The following is an 18,349-nucleotide window of genomic DNA, read 5'->3' on the forward strand; positions in this document are numbered from 1 at the left end:
TATGCCAGCGTCCTGATTTTGCTTACTGGGGCAGATGAATAACCAGGGAGCGTGTGTTACCCTCGTTGGATACTATATGTTCACTGCAGGAGGAGAGGACTTGTTAGTTTGAACTCACTGATCAGCTGCTTGGCTTTGTATGTTTTTCCTCATATGGAGTTGTTACCTGCACTATTAATGTCAGCAGGAAAACTCGCTGGGGTAAATTGTAATCTTGGGAACATAGATGACTGGAATCAAGCCCTTTTGCTTGCAGCAAGATTTCTGCAAGTGAAGATTTTACTTTCATTCAGGCCAGATTTTATTTATTTCACCTTCCAGCAAGAAACTGGCAGAGACTTCTCTACTTGTGACACGTGCCTTGTTTTTCAACAGCGTTTTGAGAGGACTGGCAACAGGAGCAGACCCATCACCTAATTGCTGTCCTTTATTAATGTCTTCACACAGGGAAGGCCGTGCTGCCCTCGTCACTTCCTTCTGCATGTTCAAGTACATGGCACTGTACAGCACCATTCAGTACCTTGGTGTTCTCCTACTGTACTGGGTATGTCTTGGGAACATGTTGGCTAGAACTGGAAGAGCTACTACTCCCTTGTAGGAGAAACATGGCATAAAAACCAGAATAAAACTAGGGTATGGAGCTTTACCTTTATCTGAGCTGCAAACTTCTGTGGCGTGATCATATGGTCCTCCTGTACCCTCAGCTGAAAACTGGAAAGATTCTTCCCATTAACTTCAGCCAGTGGGCTCAAGATCCAAGCTGGGCAAAAAGAAGGCTGAGATACTGAACAGTGTTTTGGATGAGGGCATAGGTCTGTGAAAAGGGAGAATCTGATGTAAGCATATGCTGTTGCAATTTATTCAGCATTTAAAGCATGAATTAACTTGACAGTAAGCAAAATCCCCTGGAGAGCCTTAAACCACTTTTGCATGGCTTCTTCCCAAATAGGGAGGAGGGCTTTGCACTCAGAAGTGCAGAGTTCTCAGACTCAGCATTGAGAAAGCACATCTCTTCAAATAGCCTTCTTTTTTATTGCATTGAGCGAGCTGGAAGCGTCGTTAGTCCGAACAATGCACAAAATGAGAGTATTCACTGCAGCCCCAATGATGACCGATCTGTTGGCAGGGTGGTGGATTGTGTGGTCCCCTTATCTGCTGAGTAGCGTTTCAGAACAAACAGCAGAACATTAGCTCCATGAAAATAATACGCCTTTCTGGAGATGATATAAACAAGCCAATAGCAAATGTCTGATTTGTAATTTTTTTTCTTTGTGTTCCTCTTTTCAGCAACTAAACTCCTTTGGGAATTACCAATTTTTGTTCCAAGATCTGGCTATTACCACTGTAATTGGTGTGACAAGTAAGCAAGCCCCTTAGTCATCCTATGTATTAATGAGAGAATGATCTCAAATATTTTTCACCTCCTTGGAAATGCATAATTCTATGTACAGAAAGGAAGAAAAGAGAGACTACATAGAGTACAGGATGTTTAGATTAGTGGAGGAGGCATCTTGTTTGAGAAAAGCTCTGAAATAAGATGGGTAATTCTTAGTGGTGCATTTGCTGAGCATGTAGGTTGTTGATAACTGGGATTTTACCTCTAGAAGGAGTAAAAACAGACTTAATGCAGTGGAAAGTCTATTCAGGCTTTTTCCTGTTGACTTAGGAAGGCAAATTAAGATGATACCTAAGGATCCATGCCCAAATGAAAAAGTATAGGAATCAACTGTTTGGAGTCCAACTCATATTTGAAGCTGTGTAGGCAGGAAGCACGAGAGGAAAGAGAGATGAACATGGAGAAGAAAGCAATGACAGACACTACAGTCAGACGGTACAGAGCAGGAAGTTGTAAGCCAAGAATAAGAGAGGAAACCAGTGCTGGAGGGGAAAGAGAAAGACGGGGTTGTTGAGATAGAGTAAATGCAGGGAGAGGTTGAGAAGCAGGAATGGCAAGGGCAGGGGCATGAAAAGCATATAGCAAAAACACATAGCTGTCTTCCATCCTTGCTGGAACACAGACAACTGGAAAAGGCCTTGATTAAATTAAGCCTAAAAGGGTCAGCCACAATACTGGGTGCCAAAAGCTACCTTGGTGTAAGTAGCCCGTTTGGAACACTGCATCAAGGCTTTCTATATAGATCTTTAACTCAAAGTCTGGATAACTTTGTTAAACCTAAGAACAGAGGAGAACCTGTTGGGTCAGCTAATGCAGTCCTCCACCAGCTCAAATAACTGGGCACTAGGTGCTTAATCCAGGTGGATGCACAGAACACGGGCAACAGAAAATCCCAAGCCACAGTTGACAAGTGACGGAAAGAGAACAGGAGAGCTTGAGCATATCCTTATATTCTTGGGCCTGACAGTAGCCAAACAAAATAAAAATCCAACATTTTATTTTCCAAAAATGCTTCATGATAGTCAGATGCCATTAATTAACCTCTTCTGTGGCCAATAAGATTTTGTAAGAAAACAACTCTGTATTTTGTACTTGATATAGTATCTGTATGTATTATAAAAAATATTATAGACTATAAAAGCGCTGGCCATTGATAACAGTCAGTAATACACAGCAGCACTGCTTGTATTTTGGACACACTACTAAACATGTCTGTGCATGTTTCAGTGAGTTTCACAGGTGCCTATCCAAAGCTGGCTACCTACAGGCCTCCTAGCCAACTCATTTCGCCCCCGTTGCTGCTCTCTGTTGTACTTAACATCCTCTTCAGCCTCAGCATGCAGCTTTTCGGGTTTGTGGTGGTCCAGGAGCAGCGTTGGTATTCCAAGACCAATATACACAGGTAGGTCCCGTTCTTGGGACTCTGGGTGACACAGGACAGACCTGGTGGGACAGGTCTGCATGATACTATTGATAAGCTTAACTATAGGCCTGATCAGCAGCTGCAGGCAGACCCTGTGCTTCCCCGCAGGGTGCAAACACATTAACCAGTGTTGCCTGCAGGTCCCTAAGCTCTCCAGCAAGTCTGCTGTGCAGCACAGCGCATGTGGTGAGAATGCTTCTGTTAAGCACAAAGAGTATTTGATTGCAGGGAAGACCAAGGTATCCAAGTAGGTTTGAGCTCAGGCTCTGCCAAATTCAACAAGCTCAACCCAGTGGGTAAGATTGAGGACATTGCCAATAACCTACATGCTTGGGGTAGCAGGAGCAAATCGTGGCTGTGAGGGAGGATTCCTGATAGTGGTAGTGGAAGCTGGGGGAAATAACCAGGACAGTGATCATTCACTGACCAGTGTGACACTCTTTTACAGTGCCTGCCTTTCAGTGAACGACCACGTAGAGAATTCTTCCTCTGTTTCCAGCCTGGGGCTCCATGGGATGAGAGATGGAGCCCATGGGCAAATGGACAATGGCTACAAGAGCTATGAAAACACCACAGTGTGGCTGCTAAGTACCATCAACTGCCTCATCGTAGCACTAGTGTTTTCCAAGGGAAAGCCTTTCAGGCAACCCATCTACACAAACTGTAAGTATGGGGAGAGAGGGAGGGATCTGTGCGTAAGTCAACTCAGGAGGTCAATTCACTAGGGAAAAATTAAAACTTGACCAAAGTGATGCCAGCCAAAAAAGCAGGACCCCAATATTAGATTTCTAAATGACTGAAGGCCACCTTTTCAGAAGTTTTAGTGCCAGTGGCATCCTGTAACCAGCAGCTCTCTCAGCTGGGCCCACACTTTGTGCTTCTGTACTGCTAAAAACTTGGCCCTGGCATTTGGATTTCTGAAACAGACAAATGGAGTTTGATAAAAACTTTTAAGGAGTAGCAGGAAGGTGGTGTTGGCTGGCAGGAGCATCATGTTACTTAAGGCAGCCTGAATGAGACATCTCAAGAAGAGCCAGAATTAGGTGGTCTCACTTTGCTTTAGTCTTTAGAATAACTCTGGAAGAGCCCTATGCCTGTCTCCCCAGAGCATGCTGGTTGAGCGGTATTTGAGAGAACTCATGTTCAGAGCATTCTTTTGGGCCTATCTCAGAAGAAAACATGCAATGAAATCTGCACATTTGCAGAGGCCCTGTTTCCTATTCCAGAACCAGAGACGTTTAGCATTTGCTAACTCTGTGACCGTAACTTCTTTAAAGAGGAAACGTCGAAAGAGGCAATAACTTGAAGGGGTGAAGTCTAGTAGGTCTGTTCTGCCTCTGAAAGACTGTCACGTGAAGGGAAGATGAGCACATATGATTGTGGCAGTTCTGGAAGTTGCAGTGAGGCATAGGAGAGCTGTTCTTTTTCTCTGTGGGACAAATCCTGCAGCTGTCTCTCGGGCAAAGCTCTGTTTAGTTCTTTTTTGGCTGAAGAGTTAAATTAATGCTGCAGATTTCATGGCTTTGCTGTTTTGGTGTAGTAATAGTGAGGAGGGGCCATTCCTCCCAGATAGCAGCATCAGTCTTCCAGAACGAGGCAAAATCAGAGTGAGTGGCTGGGGGATGAAGTTTGGTGCACGCCAGCTGAAGAGAAAATGAATTTACTCATCACTGGAACATTTGCCTACGGATGGGGAGGGCAATAGATTCTCCATTACTTAGACTCTTTAGATCCTGATAGAGAGCAAAGTCTTGATATCACTGAAATTGAGGGCAGAGTTCCTAATCTTATCAACAAGAGCAAGACTACATCTTGGATAGTTTTCTGAATGACAGAAGGCACTGAGTGAGACTCACTGGAAGGCTCGAAGGCTTCTCAGACATGAGAGGTCAGATTGAATGTCCAAAATACTCTTTTGGCGTTTTAAATCTGTGGCTACAAGGCTTGTCCCAGCCTCACATATATCTGCTTGACTGAGTAAAGCTGGAGTTTTACTCTGTTCGTTTTTCTTTTGCTGGAAGTTCCTTCCTATCTCATGGATTTTTTTTTTTTTGTTTGACACAGAAAATGATTACAATCTTCTGTAGTAAAGGCAAGCAGCTGAGGTTGCTCATAAACCTGTAGTTTTATTTGCTTGTTCTTGTCCCTTCAGATGTGTTTGTACTGGTGCTCATAGGGCAGCTGGGCATTTGCCTCTTCTTGGTGTTTGCTGATATTGATGATCTCTACTCTAAGATGGATGTAAGTATTGTTCCAAGGTGGGTTTTCTTCCTACTGCCAGTCCCATTATAAGTGCACTGGGATTCTTTTTAACAAAAGGCACAGACTTTTGCAGGGATACATGGCACCTCTAAAGACAAATCAAATTTAAAGAGATGGATTTTAGATTATGTGATTGAAGAACCTTCTGGAGATACGGTAGCTCCAAACTAAGATCTGTGCATTCTGACACCTGGACAGCTACACATGTACATTTGATTGTTTCAGCGCATGTTCCATGCAACAGAAGATGACATCACTAAGCTTACCATGCTTGGTATGTTGGTGGCTTGACAGTTGTGAAGCCAGGAGAAGAAAGGGGCTAGGCCCTGCCAATTTAAACTAAAGCACCATGCACTTGTGTTTCTCAGGCTGTGCTACTCTGCACACAGACCCTTTTGTGAAGATCTTCCAGTCAGCACTCACAGCAGCTCTCAGTTCTCAGTCCCCAATATTTTCAGGTTCCCTGTTTAAATTTCAGACAGCCCACAGTTTCCTAAAGCAGCATTTGGGTTTAGAACACTTCTAGAGAAAGACTAGTGGGGCTGTCATGGCAATAGAGGATCTATCTTGATCCTTGATTAATAAATACCAATAGGGCTTGGCTTATTTAGTCTGGCAGAATGCAAGCTGGGAGTTGCCTTGTGCAAATCCATCCTAGGGGAAATGCAAGGGAAGGATAAGATCTACATCAGCCGTAGGACAGGGTTGTCAGTGGACCTGGCAATTAGTACGTTGAGGCTGGGAGATGTTAACCTCCTCCACTGTAACACTCTCACAGCCTTCTGGTAGGAGTCACAGGAACAAAACTACAAAAGCAACACACAGCTGTTTTTTCAGTACATTTGTAATCAGAACAATGAAGCGTGGTGGCGTTGAATAACAAGTACTGAACATGATGCTGCTTCCAGTCCTGTATCTTTGTGTGACAGTTAGCAAGTGGATTTAGAAATGGAAATAAACATGGAAAGAGAAACATAGACAAGGGGAATGGACCTGGATTTTGAATGCCAAAATCCAGGATTTTGACTAGTTAAAGCTGCCTCGTGGTGTAACTGTTTCTAGAGCAGCGGCTCAGCGGGCAGACCCAGTTAAAGAATCTTCCACGAGATGGCACTTTAAAGCAAGTCTTAATCCTGTTGTGGACTGTGGTGACACAGGACTTTGTCAGCACTGCAGCTGTGAGGGGCTAAGATGCCTTTGGGGAGAACTGCAAAACTCCCAGGCTGTCTGGAGGGAATACACTGGATTTGCTGAGAAGAGAAAAGGAGGGAGTGGCAATAAGAAACTCTGCAATAGCCTAGCCCTGGAGAAACTGCTGATCCCAATTTTGGATCTGAGCTGCATCTTGAAAATAAGTTGAGCTGCAGCCAGAAAGCCAGTGCTGCCAGCTGTGGGAAGCTGGAGCTGGATTTGGAGCTGAAATACTCAGACTTCAAACTATTTCCTATATTAGAAAGAAAGGAAGCATTTAGATTTCCTGTTGCAGTTCTGGAGTACGGTTTTCTCTGCTGCATCATAAGTTTAAAAGCATGTTTATCAATAATTCCTCAAGACAAGTAGCACTATTGGCTCATCAGCAGTGTACAACCAGTGTGGGATCCTGGCTTCTGATGACACAAAGCTGGTGAAGGGTCTAGAGCACAAGCCTTATGAGGAGCAGCTGAGGGAACTGGGGTGGTTTAGCCTTGAGAAAAGGAGGCTGAGGGGAGACCTTATTGCTCTCTACAACTACCTGAAAGGAGGTTGTAAGCAAGGTGATGTCGGTCTCTTTTCCCAGGTAACGAGTGATAGGACGAGAGAAAATGGCCTCAAGATGTGGCGGGGAGGTTTAGATTGGATGTGAGGAAAAATTTCTTCACTGAAAGGGTTATCAAGCACTGGAACAGGCTGCCCAGGGAAGAGGTTGAGTGTAGATGACATGGTTTAGTGGTGGAGTTGGCAGTGTTAGGTTTATGGTTTGACTTGGTGATCTTAAGGGTCTTTTCCAACCTAAATGATTCTATAACACAAGCTCCCACCAGTGTCTAGTGTGCACACATGTTGTTGAACAGCTTCTCCTGCTTTTTTCCCAGCTCGTTTGCACCCCTACCATGTGGCGGATCTCCATGGTGATAATGCTTGCAGTCACACTTGCTGTGTCCTTCCTTGTCGAGGTGGGCATGCTTCATTGAATGTACCTGTCAGCACTAATTGGAGAGATGAAAGGATCAGGTCTCACTCTTTCTCCCTCCTCCTCAGTCCAGCTTGGGAATATCTAGTAAAACGAGCCATTGCTGCTACCTCACCCTTACTCTCTTTCCTCAAAGCCCCATATCGGAATAATCAGATACAAGGGAATGCAAGGCCCAACCACCTTTTCTTTCCTCTGGTGAGTGGGATGTATCAGGCCCTGCCCCAGGCTAGAGAAATATGGGCAGTCTTTGGTGTTTTCTACTCAGATCCTGAAGACTGTCAGGAGGAGCTGGTCCCAGTTCTCTGCTGGAGAGCTCTGGTGGAGCTGATATGAGAAGTGGTCAGTAAAAGGATATTTAAGGGATGTGGATGAGCAGGATGAAGAGGGAAAACTGCTGTCCAGGTCCTCCAGAATCTTCCTTTTGTTCTTGCTTTTACAGGAAGCTGTCATCGAGAACAGACCCTTATGGCTGCTGCTGAAAAAGACCTTCCGGTACCACTCCAAGAGCCATTACAAGAGGCTGCAGCGAGTGTTAGAACAGGACTCAGCTTGGCCACCTCTGAATGAAACCTTCTTCTCAGATTCTGTGGCAATATTAGTAGAGGGAAATATGGGAGGCCATAGCAATCCAACATTTGACAGCAGTGAGGATGCACTCTGAAGGAAACTGCAGAGGACACGTGTCCAGGACAGTTGCAGTTGGCTGTAGAAGGGCTATCTGAAGAGATGTAAGAAAAGAGGAAGGACCGACCCATCGCTGCCCCCCCATTCTGAGACTAACCAGCTCTGGCTTATTTTTAAATTAACTGGAAGCAGAAAAGCTGACTGCAGTAGCATAAAGCCACAACACTGTTTCTCCTGTCCCCTTGCCCATGTATGAATGGCTGCCAGCTGTAAATGGAACAACTTGCTGAATATTGGCAAGATATTCATGGTTGAAACACCCCATTGCTGCATCCCTCTCTTGAACTGCATTATGCAGTCCATAAAGGTGGGGGCTCCTCCAGATGAGAAGTAGCTAATTCAGATACCAGTACTCCTCTGGGGAGATCCCCTTCGAGAAAACAAGTAGAACATACTCCTGATAGAGGCTGCTGAACATAGGCAGGTCCTGGGATTCCTACAGCTCTTGGAGTTTCAGATACTGCTACCCAGTGTCTGGCATTTGTTGGGTTTTTCCCCCCTTCTGGCAATCCTTGGTGTTCTGGAGCTGGAAGGAGCTGCAGATAGACAAAACCTTCTAGAAGCATCCACTCCCAGCACCATTATGCTCTTCCCATGATGGGAACAATGCAGAGCTCTATTGCTAGCTCACTGCTACCAGGCAACCTGTTTGCCCTCTTCTCAGTTTAAAACATGTGGTGCTTGCATTTTCTGGGTGAAGAATCTATTGACCTACAGAGCAGAATGATTTCATTGTTTTACAATTCTTTTTTGAGGGAGGTATTTGTTTGGGATATCCATTTTTAAAAAGTAGAATGAAACACATGATAATTGCAAATTATGATCTCATCCTGTGGGTCTACAAGGACATGCTGTCCTTTGTAGTGTGAGCTTGCTCTACTAGAGCTGATGCTGCACAGCTGGGCTGCCGCCTGGCATCAGCTCCTGGCTTACCAGTGCCAAAAGAAGCAGACATTGAAGGGGTTACTACCCCCAAGGGCCTAAGGCCTGAATTAAAAGACAGGGAGCCACCTAGGTCTCAGAATAATTTAATTAAATTCCGTGGCATGCTCTTAAGTTGAACCATCTGAGGTATTGGCTCTGGTTTCCAACCATAATTGCACATGCTACACACCGTGTGTCATTCATCAACTCCTATCCCTCACCTGTTAACCTTTGATGGTGACTCTTACTCACTCTGCTGTGCTGCTTCTGCCGTGCATAAATGCAATAGCGCTGCACATTTCTGCAGGTTTTACCTACTCAAAAAAGCAGCTTCTACCCGCGCATATTCTTAGCCCTTTGATGCTAGGCTGACTTGTGCTCACTGTATTTTGCAACCTCGGCCCCCAGCTGGGTAAAACAAGATCTCAGTCAGGGAGGCTTCCGACTCTCGGCCCCCAGCTGGGTAAAACAACAAGATCTCAGTCAGGGAGGCTTCCGACCACGAGGAATACTTCCTTCTTTGGATAAGGTGTGCAGGGGAGTTGTCCCCTCCGAACCGACTGCACAATTTGTTTTTCACAGCTGGAGCTTGCCCATGCTTTTCCTGGGTGGGGCTGGGGAGCACTTTGGGAGCACTTCAACACTGGGCACTGTATGTTCCCACCATTCGATGCTAAAGCACTCTTGCATTGCCACAGAAATCCAGAGAATCAGGCAGGTTGGGAGTCATGGTAAAGATTCCTTTGGTCTTTTAGAGTAAAAAGTAGCTCTGGAAAACCAAGAGCAAATAAGAAGGGATTATGGATTGTTTTGATCCAACATGTCTGTATCAGAACAGTGTTTGAAAAGAATTTAGCTTGAGTCAAAAAATAACTAATACTATTTTTCCAAAAAGAAAAAAAAAACCCAAACCAAAAATGTTTCAACTTGAATAAAACATTTATTTGACTCAAAGAAATTTTTTCCCCATTTTAGACAGGTTTGACATAAGCGAACGGAGTAAATACCTTCCTACTGCAGTTTACCTAACGGTAAATGCCTGCCACAAAGCCACACAACTTGACACAAAGCAGAAATGGTTCACATTTATTCATAAAAGTGCCTCCAAAGTTAGGATGAGTTCCCAGCTTGCAGCAAAGTACATTGGAAAGTGAAGGCTAGATGCTCTATGCACTCCTTGCAGCTTAAGGAGACACCAAAGAGCAGGTTAGTGGAGATATTCCTGCCTTCCTCTGTTTGAGATGCAGTAACGTTTTCCTTGGAGACAAAATTCACTGTCCTATTTATGAACTCCCGCACAGAAGGAATATGTTGCTGCATGTGATAAACTGGCAGCTGCAGTAGCATTACAGACTAGGCATGTAATTTATGTTTATGTCACAATTGACAGTATAAAAGTATCAACTCGTGGCAAACCTGTGGCGCTTGTAGGGTCGACAAGATAAAGACCTGCTTGCCTGCTGCTGAAATACAGCCTTGTCTGCAAGAGAACAGAATTCAGATGGTAGGTGATATTTAACCTCCGCCACTCTTTAAGATGTCAGTCTTGTGTTCCATCTTCCTATGCAAGTCCAATGTCTCCAGCCATACCGGGGCATATTTTATCATCTTCCCTCAGTGGCATCAGCCACAGTTCAATCAGCAGAGCTATGCAGTGTGTCCCAGCTGCGTTGAACTGCTTATATAGCAAAACTCTGGCCATCGGGAGACGAGCCACGTGTTATGCTCATCCTTGCTTCAGAAACCAGCTCGTACGCACACATCAAAGCCCCTGTGTTCTGCTCCCTCACCTCTGGTGGAACATCAGAGGTCCCGGTCCACACCCCAGTGCTGGGCTGGTCCCCTCAAACTTGGACTGAGAATGTATTTAGGGTCGGAATGAGGAATAAGCAAAAATAAAAGCTTCAAGTGTGTTTAGGATTCACGTCTGCATTTTGCATTTCGAGCGTCTCTCTAATTTGAAAGGATCTTATACTTCTGGAAATCAGGATGGCAACAAGCAGCTTCCTGCCTGCACAGTCTGTCTGCCAGGCACCTGCCACGCTCCTTTTGCCCGTCTTCACTTGTGCATGCAAGATACAGGTACAATGTAGGCGCTCAGTTCTGTCTGAGTGGTTGAACTTGCTGCTTGGCACTCCCAGCGTGTAACACTGACAGAATAGTAGAGAAACAGAAATAGAACTTAGCCACTTAATGAAAAGAGTTGTTTTGTAGGGGTATTATAGGGGTGTTTCGCAAATTCTGTGGCTGCATAAGGGAAGAGACAGTTTGACAGTCCTGGATGGGGCTTCCACAGTCCCTGTCTGCAGTCCAAGCTGTCCAAACAGCTGAAGAATCCCCTAGAGGGCTGAAGCTCCAGGCTCGCTTGCTCCTTTTATGACTGGCAGTGGACACTGGTTGGAAAGACCCCCAGTGATCTTTGCCAGCAGACACTGTCTGTCCTGGTTAGCTTTCTACAACTAAATCAAAGGGGCAGACTCCCTGGAGCACAGCCAATCCACCGAGCCATGCAGCCGCTCTGAACAGCTAATTTCAAAATTTGATTTTCCTTGTGAAATGCACTTGTCCTAGTTAATGAAAAAAGAAAACCACTTTTATTTTTGTCCTTCCCATTTGTTTATTACTTGTTTATCTTGATACAGTCATCACAGTTTTTGTCTACGCCAGGCAGCGCTCTGAACAGCTAATTTCAAAATTTGATTTTCCTTGTGAAATGCACTTGTCCTAGTTAATGAAAAAAGAAAACCACTTTTATTTTTGTCCTTCCCATTTGTTTATTACTTGTTTATCTTGATACAGTCATCACAGTTTTTGTCTACTCATCAGCACCCCAGAGCTCAGCCTACTTGGCAGCACACACAACAAAAGGAGGAAAAAATGCAGACCCTCACCAATAATAGCTGTAGGTGTACAATAATATTAACAAGCCAGAACCTTTTACAAGACATACCAGCTTTCGACTCACATAGCACCTTTTGGTGCTAAGGAACTTGATGCACAACACAGCTCTTCAGGAGAATTACAGAGGAGGCTGCGGGGACAAAGTACCTGCCAAGGACCAACCAGGAAAGGAAAGCACGAATAGCTGGTACCTGGACCACCCACATATTGCAGGTGTCTGGTGCCAACAGCTGAATTTAGAGGACTCATTACTCGCTCTTATGGCCTCTAAAGTCTTCATGTTGGAAAAACAGTCCTGGAGCATTCTGCACTAATATCCGCCACCAGACAGTGCTTAACCCCTCCACAGCTTTGTCTAGTTTGTGGGCAGATGGCACGCAGCCCCTGAGCTGGGAGGGTCGTGCTGTGCTGCATGATGGTTCAGTGCACCATAGGCTAATTGCCAAATGCATTCAAGGAACGGCAACACTCAAACATGCCGTCAGCCAAGCCAGGCTGTGTAAATTTTCTTCCTGGTTGGCTATCAACAGTGGGGACACGATTCCTATTCTAAGAAAGTAACCAAATATCCCGTGTGTCTGAAATACAAAGCATATTTGTCCCTGCTCCGGAGTGCCCTGTTTTCACGGTGTCGCTTGTGGCTGGTGACCACTGGAGGTGCTTGTCACTGACACAGCTTTGATTACTCGGTATAGGTCACTGTAGGTAAAAGGGAGTCAAGAAACATCCATTTGTATGTTTTGTTTAAATCTAATTAATGAAGCTCTTTGGTACTTCCCAGATGATTAGCAGACAGGGTTAGAATACAAACTTCCCACTTTACTGTGTAATTGCCCCAGCCTTTCACCTAGGCCACATGATAGATCGCTCCAGGTAAAAAGAGCATCCTATTTCAAGAAGAGAGTGAGGCTGGAGAGAGAAAGAGGACATCAAGAGATCACAACAGGCTCTTTCTCCTGAACCTACAGATTACTTGGGAGGCGCTGGAAGAAGTGCTTTTGGACCTGGGAAGTGGTTCAGAGAAGAGGCACATTTCATTTATGTCTTACTCCCTTCTCGCACCCCACCCAAGGCCAGGTAAATCTTGATTCAATAGCTCCAAGCCATGAAAATCAGCAATGCTCCCTCAGCCATTTTTCAATGAACAAAGTTTTACTGCTGCATGCAATCACCACGCACGTGCCAGCCAGCGTCTAACAGCTACTCTGAGCAGAACTGCCTGTTGCTGTAAAGCAGCAGAGCTCTGCAGAGGTCACAAGAACTGCACCCCTGGGCACTGCCAGCTGCCTTCTGTTCCTTGCACTGAACCTCCAGCCTGCCACTCCGTTCCTCCTTGCGATCACCCTTACACAGAGCTTACTGCCCACTCACTGCTGACTTACATGAGAGCCTCAAGCTGCCTCTCGCGATGTTCTGTTACTGCTCCTGTTAAATCTTTACAGCCTTTCAGAGCACAGGTCGTACAGGAGCATCCCATCCTTTCGCTATAGACTGTAGAGCAGGAATGTGGACATGCCAGCCTAAGGCTTGAGTCCAAGGCTCTAAGCAAGACAGGCATTCGTCAACCGGACCAGGCTTTCTGCCCCAGTGACTGTGTTGCTGTGGGGTTAGGCAAGCATACGATTCAGGGAAGAACATGAGGACATGTGTAACTACCCATGCAAGGCTTGGTGGCCATGTCCTGGTGACAGGGGATACCTCTGGAGGACTGAAGGCACCATGGTACTGTCTTTAAAGTTTAGGGGTGTTGGTATAGCACATGCCATGGGCTGATGATTGTCTTCCTCTGCCTGGAAGTTGCGCCACAGGGAAAGGGCCCTGGACACTGACAGGATCCTCAGGAGAAATGGAGAACATCTCCAGGAACAGAAGAGAAATGAGGGATGTCACATATGCACCCTATGCCCTGGAGGGCAGCTGGGGTGAGTGGCTGATGAGCAGCCCATGGTCCGTGGTGTGGGCTGGGAACACTGGAGAACATGTTGTGTTGTTACATACCAGAGATACTAAATGCTTATTGTAGCTGCCTTTTAAACTTCTAGGGATAGGAGATTGCTCATTTGTGTGGACCATGTTGTGCCTGATTAACCGTATACATTACACTGAATACAGCCTGACTTATTTGCTGAAATAAATATAAATTTTATTATAAATCGCTTTTGCTTCTTTGGGGACAGAGGGTGCCATTTTACTGCTTTCTGTATATTACCTGCTGGTTTCTTTATACTTCAGAAAAACCTTTTGGCATGGCTACAGCTTCACATTTCCTTACAACTGAATGGACACCTGATACTTGAGCAAAAATAGAACTTTATTAAGTGCACAAAGAAGGAAAAGGACCTGAAGAGCAGTAAGATGGGACATGCTGTGCACCAATAAGGAGGAGAGTTCAAATTGGGAAAAGTGAGAGGATGAAAAAGGCAGGCAGCCCCAGCATGTCCCTCTCCTGTCTCTGTGCCTCCTCCCGCCATGGCTCTGGGCAGGGAGCTCTTTGCCCTCTGGATTTGCCCCACTCAGAATCTGGCAAATCCCCCATTCTTGACTAAGCAGCTGAAGAGGGACAGGAGCCGTGTGTCGCCAGCAGCTATTCAGAGCTGGAGTTGAACGGAGGAGGTTTGGATTGCCCTCCGGAAGGGTTTCCTCTCCATAGTGGTCCAGCGAAGCTGGGCACACAGCTTTCTGGTTTGACTTGTCAGCTAGGAAGGCTGCAAATGCCTCTTGGCATAACCCCCTGTGCAAAATCAGGGGCCTTGCCTGGCATCTCAGGGAAATGGTGACAAAGGCAGAGATCTGAACAAGCTCTCCAGGGCTCTCACCTTAGCCTCGCTGCCTTTCTCTTGCTCTCTGAAATATCTGACTCTGCTATGCATCTTCAGTGCCTGCAAAAGCCAAGGCAGAGATCCAATAGACCCAGGCTGCCTTCCCCACACTACACTGCAGCCTCTCTCCTCCACGTAAGTCAGTGAGGTAGCCGGGTGATGTATGTAGGTAAGATAACTAAGAGAAATATACAGCTAAGGTACCTGGGCAAGGCAGCATGTGTTTTGGCTCCAGCTGCAGGAATCGCACACAAAATGCCCAGATCTCCTTGAGGAGACCCTCAGTGATGCTGCCTTGGATGTGTCCTACCACGTGCATAACACACAGCCCTGCGGGTGCACGCTGATGCTGAGGGCTTCACCTGGACTGAGCTCTGCAGCACTACCCGCCAGCCCTCTTCCCCCAGCCAGCATCGCCCCTGCAGCAGCTCAGGCTCCTTTGTTCTTTTGGAGCGTGGCAACAGGATCTTCCTGGAAAGCAAGTCCCCCCATCACCGCCCTGGGCAGTGCTATGGAAAGGGGAAGAGAAAGGCTTTCAGGCAGGCTGAGATTCAGGTTTCTCTTTATTGTTCTCTTGTGGAGAGTGCCAAAACGGTCTGTACTGGTAAGCTGAGAGGCTCGGAGCAGCAGGTGCTTGTGCCAGGTGAACAGACCTGGGGGAAGGGACCAGGAGCCAGCAGCGATTCTGAGATGCCTTTATCCATCCATTTTCCCCAAGACAAAGCACCATGTGATGCCCCCTGTCAACTTTCAGCCCATCTGCATGCAGGTCTTAATGTTTTGTTTGCTTTGCTGGCGGGTGGCATGTTTTAGAGCAATTCCCCAGCTCTTTCTTCCCCATGTGTGAACAGCTGAAAGGGGTACTGCACAGAGCGGCATGCTTCTCCACCGCACAGAGCAGCACGCTTCCCCTGAACTCGCCAGGGATGAGTTAGCCCAGTGCTGGAGGCGCCTGGCCCTGTAAGAGCAGTGTCCTACGTGGGCTGACCCACTGTCCTCTCCAGGATGCTGGATTAGTGCACAGGGGATGTTGCGGTGGTACAGCTACAACAACTCTGATGATACCTGAACCATGCACAGTGCCCGTAGATACCCAGCAAGTGTTTGAATCATTTCGGCTGTTACTGGAAAGTTCACTGTGCTTACCAACAGCATGTCTCATCCGTGCTTCTCAAGAGGTCAGGACAAACCTGGATGACTTTTAAGTAAACTTGCCTTCTTGGCTCCACCACCTGCAGCTGAAGTGAAGAATGCAGTTGTTAAGCCTGTGGTCTGTTTACATGCTGTAAAAATATCAATCTCAGACTTCTGGTAGGACTGCACTCAGATAACCCAACCTGTAAGATGGCTGGGGCACGGCAGGTAGAGGTAGAGCAAGGGCATTCGGGGTAAGAGGTCCAGGTGGTAACTGCTAGCAGTTGGACACTGGGAGAAAGGGTTTAAAATCAAAGCATGGCTTTGCTTTTCAATAGCTTTGTTCAGCTGTCCAATACAGATAAGTTTTTTTTAATAACCTGGTATCAGACACTCACCAGCGCTAGGAATAAACCTGATCAGAGCCCAGAGAAGGAGAGAGAGGAGGGCAGGTGGGAACATCAGGAGAAATACAAAACCAGCAGAAAATACGCAAGAAAAAATACAGGTGGGACTGAAGAAATGTAAGTCCTGACAGCCACTGCTGTGCAGGTGTCTCATTGCAGACTGGTTGGTCCCAGGAATAAATGGAATGGTCCTGTTAAATACGGTTACCTGGATCTGAATTCACAGAGAGCCATTGCCCCACTGCAATTAAGGTCTGGGCTGTGCTTTACTGAGCTTGGACAGGGGTTCCTGCAGAAATCACAGGAGCATGAAGCTGGTGGGGACCCAGTGTGGTTATTTGGTCCATCTCCCTACTCTGAGGCAAGATCTACCTATCCTTAGATCGTCCTTGGCAAATTATGTCCTGATTTCCCTTAAAAACTTCTATTGCACAAGATTTACCCCTGTGCTAGGTAGCCTGTTTGAGTATTTTACTATCCTCTAAGTTAGAAAATCTTCCTGAATATCTAAACTAACTCTGAAAATCTAATTGTTTAATCTAACAAGAAATTCGTCTGATTTCTCCTTGTCTCTAATAAGAATAGGAGAAAAAAAATAGTTGACTGTCTTCTTTTGTGTATTATTAAGAGTTATTATGTTTCCCTTCAGCCTTGTCTTTTCTGGTTTAAACAAACTCAGTTATTCAACTTTTCTTCATGGGTCTTGTTTTCCAAACTTCTCATCTCGTTGTCATTTGGACGGTTGCCATTTAGGTCGCACCTTCCTAGAGCCTGAACTCCAGCCAAGGACTTGCTAACAGCGAGGTGAGTGGAATAATTTCCTCTCATCTTACAGATCCCACCAGCCTTCTGCTACTGTGGCTCAGAATGACAGTCACATTTTTGGCAAGCGGAAACTCAACCTGCCATTAGCTACATCTCCTTCTCTGTCGTACACCTGCTTGGCCACTACCTCCTCATTTTGTACTTGTTTCCTCCAGCTACTAAGTGCAGCATTTTACTGAATTTCATATGGTCATTTCAGACTATTTGGCCAGCATCCCAAAATCATGCTGCATTGTTTCTTTTCCTCTAAAGCATTTCCATCAGCTCAGTGTCATGAACACCTTTCAGTTGTCCTCTCCGTCCTGTTATCCAACCTGCTAACAAAAACATGAATATTTTGGGTCCCCTGGGATGGACAGCGAACCACTGACACCTACTTAGGGTTCAACCCTTCAGCCCATCATAAAAGAGTCCTATTTCTCAGTGTCTTCATATCTCATGGGGCAAAAGCCTAAATATGCCACATTAGCTGCTTCTCTTTTGTTCCCTGGAGCATCTCCCTGTCAGGGATGAAATGAGATTGGTTTGATAGGATCTTCCTGTGACAGATCCATGTTAGTTGCTCCTTATCACTTTATTATCCCCTGGGTACTTACAAACTGACTGCTTAAGAGTTTTCTCTCACATCCGTCTGTGTATTCAAGTTAGGTTGACTGGCCTGTAATTCCCTCAGTCCTTCTTTTTTGCCTTTTCAGGTGCCGGCTCCACAGCTTGGTGGACTGGGGCTGGAGGTGTCCCACACAGCTTGGGGAGCACTTTGCAAGCACAGGCTGCGGTGGTAGTGGTGGGCATCCTGCTGCCCCACGCGGGGAAACTGCTGAGACTCCGGTCCAGAGACTGGAGGTCATATTCCTGTAAATGAAATGCACCTCAACCTGGATGATCAAAATAGAGAGAACTAGTAACACCACCCAGCTAACGATACCTCTCTTGAGTTTCCTTCCCCTGGAGAGTTATGGGAGGTGTTGGCTGGTAGTAGGCAATCACCTACTTACAGTGGGTTGCACTTTATCTCTTTGTGTACAAGCATTTTGCCACAAGAATGTCCACAAAGGACACAGCCGGACTTCGTGTAAGGGCCAGGTACAAGACCCTTAGAAATGGGCACTGCTTCTGAAAACCAGGGAGTGGAATGACTGCAAGCGTATCACGTCCAGGGAGCTGCATGACAGTGGCTGATGTGCAGAACAGTGTGGTGGATGAGTTTACCGATGCCCTCTCAGAGGAGAGGTAGAGACAAAGGGGGACTGTTTACTTATGTTGAAATCTGATTCAATTCAGGCTTTAGTTCAAAATGACAATGCTTACAAAAAAAAGAAAAATATGTATTTTTCCACCACTACCCCCCCCCCCCCCCCATTTTCCAGGCTTCTTTCTTGTTTGTGCTATCTTTCTTCTTCC

The 18,349-nt window shown here is 46.0% G+C and overlaps 1 protein-coding gene across 1 annotated transcript in view; it reads left to right on the forward strand.

Annotated features, from left to right (window-relative positions):
- The window catches only part of LOC103901451 (probable cation-transporting ATPase 13A4), a 44,768-nt gene extending 36,853 nt beyond the window's left edge, over nucleotides 1–7,915 (forward strand). The window contains exons 24-30 of the mRNA XM_009282344.1: nucleotides 448–544; nucleotides 1,288–1,360; nucleotides 2,624–2,798; nucleotides 3,268–3,482; nucleotides 4,972–5,060; nucleotides 7,154–7,234; nucleotides 7,694–7,915. Of these exons, the coding sequence (XP_009280619.1) occupies nucleotides 448–544; nucleotides 1,288–1,360; nucleotides 2,624–2,798; nucleotides 3,268–3,482; nucleotides 4,972–5,060; nucleotides 7,154–7,234; nucleotides 7,694–7,915 (952 nt within the window). The remainder of the gene's footprint in view (nucleotides 1–447; nucleotides 545–1,287; nucleotides 1,361–2,623; nucleotides 2,799–3,267; nucleotides 3,483–4,971; nucleotides 5,061–7,153; nucleotides 7,235–7,693) is intronic.
- Nucleotides 7,916–18,349: the final 10,434 nt, after the last annotated feature.

The sequence above is a fragment of the Aptenodytes forsteri genome, unplaced genomic scaffold, assembly GCF_000699145.1.
Source record: "Aptenodytes forsteri isolate BGI_AS27 unplaced genomic scaffold, ASM69914v1 Scaffold404, whole genome shotgun sequence".
Lineage (NCBI taxonomy): Eukaryota > Metazoa > Chordata > Aves > Sphenisciformes > Spheniscidae > Aptenodytes > Aptenodytes forsteri.